The sequence below is a fragment of the Lactuca serriola genome, chromosome 8, assembly GCF_051521515.1.
Source record: "Lactuca serriola cultivar US96UC23 chromosome 8, Lser_US96UC23_V15, whole genome shotgun sequence".
Classification (NCBI taxonomy): domain Eukaryota; kingdom Viridiplantae; phylum Streptophyta; class Magnoliopsida; order Asterales; family Asteraceae; genus Lactuca; species Lactuca serriola.
Window position 1 is genome coordinate 159,877,283 of NC_136415.1, and position 4,581 is coordinate 159,881,863.

The following is a 4,581-nucleotide window of genomic DNA, read 5'->3' on the forward strand; positions in this document are numbered from 1 at the left end:
TCATATCTTCTTTGACATCACCTGTATTGCAACCCTTAACTAGATGCCATCTAAAGGGCGCATTTTCACTCCAAAAGGCCAACATGAAACCAAATAAAACCTCCATGCAGATCCGCCAGAATCTATATATATGCCGCAAAAGTGGGGTGTATCCTTTGATAATCAAAATCTATACAAGTCTTTACGTGTCGGTGTTTGCATGTTTCACATGATAATGATCCTATTCAATTCCGCTATATGCAAATATATTTATTTTATTAAAAAAAGTGTACTTTTTTCGTATACTGATTGAGTATTCGATTAATTATACTTGTTTTATCAGTACAAATAAATCATTAGGGTGAAAATGAAAAAAAAAAAAACAAAACAAAACAAAAAACAAAACAAAACAAAAAAATCCCGGCTTTTTGCAATTTTGGGAAAAAAAACCATGGAAACTAGATGCACAATTGCAATAAATACAACTATCCTTGGCATTTTTGGTCTAAAGCGGTCAATCTTACAAGGTGTAAGGATCTTTTTTGCTTTTGCACAGGATTAATTTATAGCAATTTTGCAACGCAAAAAATAGAATACGTGTAGTAAATATTGTTTAAAAACCATATATTAGTACCTATAGTAGCAAACAAGAAGAGATCATAAATGACAAACAATAAAACAAGATTAATATGCGCAGATATGGTTTTCTTTAACTTTAAAAAGATGATGAAAGAGGAAAATCACAAGTGCATGCTCTAGAACAAGTACCTCAAGATCTCACTTAGAATTTGTCTCATTCATATAGTCAGATCCAGAGTACTTGCCCTTTTAGCTTTTTGATCATTGCTATGATCATCTTCTGTTATTAACTTTTTTCTGTTTCTTGAGAAATATGGTGAATACAATGACAATGATAAATTACGTTCTTCTCCTTCTCCATCGTCATCGCCTTCTTCCACACCTTTCTCAGAATGGACCCCAAGAGACAGATTTAAATCAAGACTCAGATCAGATGCCTTCCTCTTTGTTCCTTTATGCTTCTCAAGACTTGTACTTTCTAAATCTAGAGAGATATTTTGATGTTCTTGAATCTTGAATGGATTGAGTTTTTCGTTAGGGTTTGGCAACATGTCCATCTTCTCACAGATTCTTGATCCAAAATTATCATTAACTTCCCATGAAAATTTTTCATTAAGAGGAGGCTGGAGATTACTTTGCATACTACGATTTGCTTGTTCCACATGGTTTATTGCAAGAATTCTATCAGCGATGTTATAAAATCTCGGTTTTGTTTTTTGAAATGAGCAATGCTCCCTCAATGCGTTATGCATCCAATCACGACGATATGGCGGTGGATCTTCATATCTTTGAACGCCAAATTAACGGATAATTAGTAAATATTTTGAGATCTGAAGGTAAAGAAATGGTACAACCAGAACAAGTGTGATTGACAACTGATATTTAACCATTGCAAATTCTAATTTTCTTGTAGTATACATATATGTTTTACCTGAAGGCTGAATCATATGTTCGGTTGTAGCATTGAAGCATTGGTAGTTGGCTAAGGTTGAAAATATTTCGATCTCCATCTTCAATCCTTGGATTAGCTACTGCAATATCGAGATATTAACATGGAGAGAGAGAGAGAGAGAGAGAGAGAGAGAGAGAGAGAGAGAGAGAGAGAGAGAGAGAGAGAGAGAGAGAGAGAGAGAGAGGAACCCTATTGTTGATTATTAGGGCTACACAGTGAGGAGTTAGCATACCTTGGTTTGGATCCTCGATCTTCTTGCTTCTATACATCTGATGATATAAAAACACCCAAAAGAGAAATAATTAGAATCCATTTTGATGTTAGAATTCGATATATATGAATCTATCGTTAATTGTACACTTTCGCGTCTATTAGCAGTAGAAGAACCTGTAAATGACTTTTGACATGAGCGATGTGAAGTCCTTTGATATTCATCAACTGAAGAACCAGTTTGGGAGTCGCTCCTGCAAAGAATAAAATTAAAACTGTCAAGAAAAAAGTCATTAAGGTCTAGAAGCTCAAGAACAACTCAAACAACATAAAGCTATGTATATATGGTTACTTACTTTCTTGTCCACCAAGCTTCTCGATTGCCTGAACAAAACGAAGATGTAGATCATTAGTCCATCGGAGTCTAGGCATCTTAGATCGGACATAAGGTCGGACAGATGGCTTCTTATCACTCTCCTCTATCGTGCTATTGCTAGAGCTTCCTCCATCCTTCAACTCCAGAACTTCCTTTGACTCGCTTTCTTCCTCTCCCTCCTCATTCGGATACGAATCCGAACTTGTCTTTGAACACTTGGTTTCTTGACTTCTCTCCATATATGCTTAATTAGTTGATCTACTTTTGTTCGATTTTGTAGCCTCTATGTGTTGCAATCATCCGTTAGTCTGAGTAAATTCATTAATAGAAATGCTTCAAACAAGTAATCCTACTGCTGGCGTTGAAGTTTGAACACAGAATTTTGTAGACTTTTCTTCAAAACTTCTCTTCCATGTCTTTCCATTTTTAGGAATGAACCCTATGACACAGTGATCAATAATACATTTAGGATACTGTAGACAAACATACCGGAAACAAGTTTGAAACCCTAGGTAGATAGATCTTTTACAAACAAGTTTGAAACCCTAGGTAGATAGATCTTTTGCAAAGATGTTCTCTCTCTCTCTCTCCCCTTCTCTCTCTCTTTCGCTCTCATGTAAGATAAATAATTCTCCATCTATATATATTATATGCACCCACTGGTATGCATATATGTACATATACATATAATATGCAATACATGTACGCATCTGTATGTATACAAAAGTTATAATAGAGGAAAAAATATGGGGTAGGTCTCATAAGAATTCAATCGTTGTAGCACAAATTCCTACAATAATAATTTATTATTGAAGAGTACCAAATCCTGCAACAAAAAAGACTTTAAAATTATAATATGAAAATGAAGAAAAGACAGTCCTACTCGTTGAATAAACACCTTCTTCCACAGAGAGTTACATATGCCGAGAAATTTAATTATTACTTTATTGAATGAATCCAAATAAGTTCAAAGTAAACTTTCCTCCGTCTTTGTCATGATCGCAGCATTTCTCATTTATCTTTGATTAGAATAGTGAAACCACACTCAACTTTCGAAATATTTTTGGTGAATTTAACGGTTTAAATTAGGATTTTTTTTTTTTTATTAGAAACGGCAATTCTATGAAAAGACACGCCACCTAAGAGTTAGCAACACAAAATTTCATCTAAAAAATTGCCACCCTCTTCAGATCGTCCCCGTTTGATCAATCAATCGTGAAGCTTTGAAACCACTCGACATTTCTTCTAACAACCGGGAAAGGTGTAACAGAATGGTATCAGAGCTACTTGCTATAGTGAATTAGTATTTCTTTAGGAATTACGACTATAGCTTAGGTCATATAATCTTATTAGGTTTTCCCTCAAACCTATAAATAAAAGTACTACTATTAAATAGCCTACTGATAGACTACTTACAAGAGAGGTAACTAGCTTGAATTGTCGCTTAGGTTGCTGGATTTCAAAACGGCTATATGCTAAATTAATCCTGCCCTCTGGCACTTCTCATCCAGCCAATCCCCATTTGATAGTCTAGAAGTATAAAATAATAATAATCGCCAACCCAGATGTAACGACCCAAAAATCAGGGGTAAAAGTTTTTTTTATTATATTAAAAACATAGTTATCTTTTAAATCCAAGCATTCCAAAAATTGATTAATTACCACAGTTATCAGAGTTACGTCCCAAAATCACATAATGCGGAAAACACGGGTGTGTGTGCTGCGATCAACTCGGGCCCTTCCTTTCCAAACCAACGATACCGGAAACCATAAATACAACTATAAGCACGAAGCTTAGTGAGTTCCCCAGATCATACCCCAACAAACCATATACCCACATAATCCATATTAGCTATAACAGCTACATAAACCATATCAATCACATGAGCCATGCATATATACATATAAGGATGCCATTAGCTCTCCCCATGGTCTTACTCTAGGATGCCATGGGCTCCCCACATGGCCTTACACCTAAGTGCCATGGGATCGCCCCCCCCCCCCCCCCCCCCCGCCCCCACATGGTCTTTAATTGAAAATCCATGGGCTCCCCCACATGGTCTTATATCCAAGTGCCATGGGCTCCCTCCATGGCCTTTAATAGGAAAGCCATGGGCTCTCCACATGGTCTTACATCCAAGTGTCATGGGATTTCCCATGGTCTTCCATACAAGTGCAACACATATACAACTAGCATACCTCCTAGCACATAACCAGCTAACAAACTGTTGGATTAGTGTCTAAGTCCATAACTATTTTGGTATGTACTTGACCCGATGGTGCATGGTCCTTTTGGGTTGCCTTCATCAAAGCAACTTGATAGGATGAATTATGGAGAGAGAGGAGTAATTATGATTTATTAATATATTATGAGAATAATATATTAAAGGAGAAATCATATTTTTTAATTAATGTTAGTCAAGAATTAATAAGAATTAATTTTGTGGCAAAAAGACATTAATTAAATAAAGGGGAATAGAACTGT

General features: G+C 35.8%; 1 protein-coding gene across 3 annotated transcripts; it reads right to left on the reverse strand.

The window, feature by feature from the left end:
* Positions 1-669: 669 nt before the first annotated feature.
* Positions 670-2,721, reverse strand: LOC145071194 (uncharacterized). 3 transcript variants are annotated; one of them, XM_079018116.1, is made up of 5 exons: positions 2,077-2,721; positions 1,898-1,995; positions 1,743-1,779; positions 1,490-1,586; positions 670-1,344 (listed from the first exon to the last, which is right to left on the reverse strand). In XM_079018116.1, the coding sequence occupies exons 1-5, from the start codon at positions 2,333-2,335 to the stop codon at positions 777-779; spliced, it is 1,059 nt and encodes a 352-aa protein (XP_078874242.1). In that variant the 5' UTR covers positions 2,336-2,721; the 3' UTR covers positions 670-776. The 3 variants fall into 3 exon arrangements, with proteins under 3 accessions (XP_078874242.1, XP_078874241.1, XP_078874243.1); XM_079018115.1 differs by having other exon boundaries at positions 1,490-1,589; XM_079018117.1 differs by having other exon boundaries at positions 1,490-1,589; positions 1,898-1,974; positions 2,077-2,720.
* Positions 2,722-4,581: the final 1,860 nt, after the last annotated feature.

What these genes read in the sequence shown, in the direction of transcription:
- LOC145071194 (XM_079018115.1), bottom strand. Translation starts at nt 2,335, where the DNA reads ATGGAGAGAAGTCAAGAAACCAAGTGTTCAAAGACAAGTTCGGATTCG. An exon ending in ATGTCAAAAGTCATTTACAG is followed by an intron (nt 1,780 to 1,897) that starts GTTCTTCTACTG and finishes TTATATCATCAG; the next exon opens with ATGTATAGAAGCAAGAAGAT. An exon ending in ACATATGATTCAGCCTTCAG is followed by an intron (nt 1,345 to 1,489) that starts GTAAAACATATA and finishes TGGCGTTCAAAG; the next exon opens with ATATGAAGATCCACCGCCAT.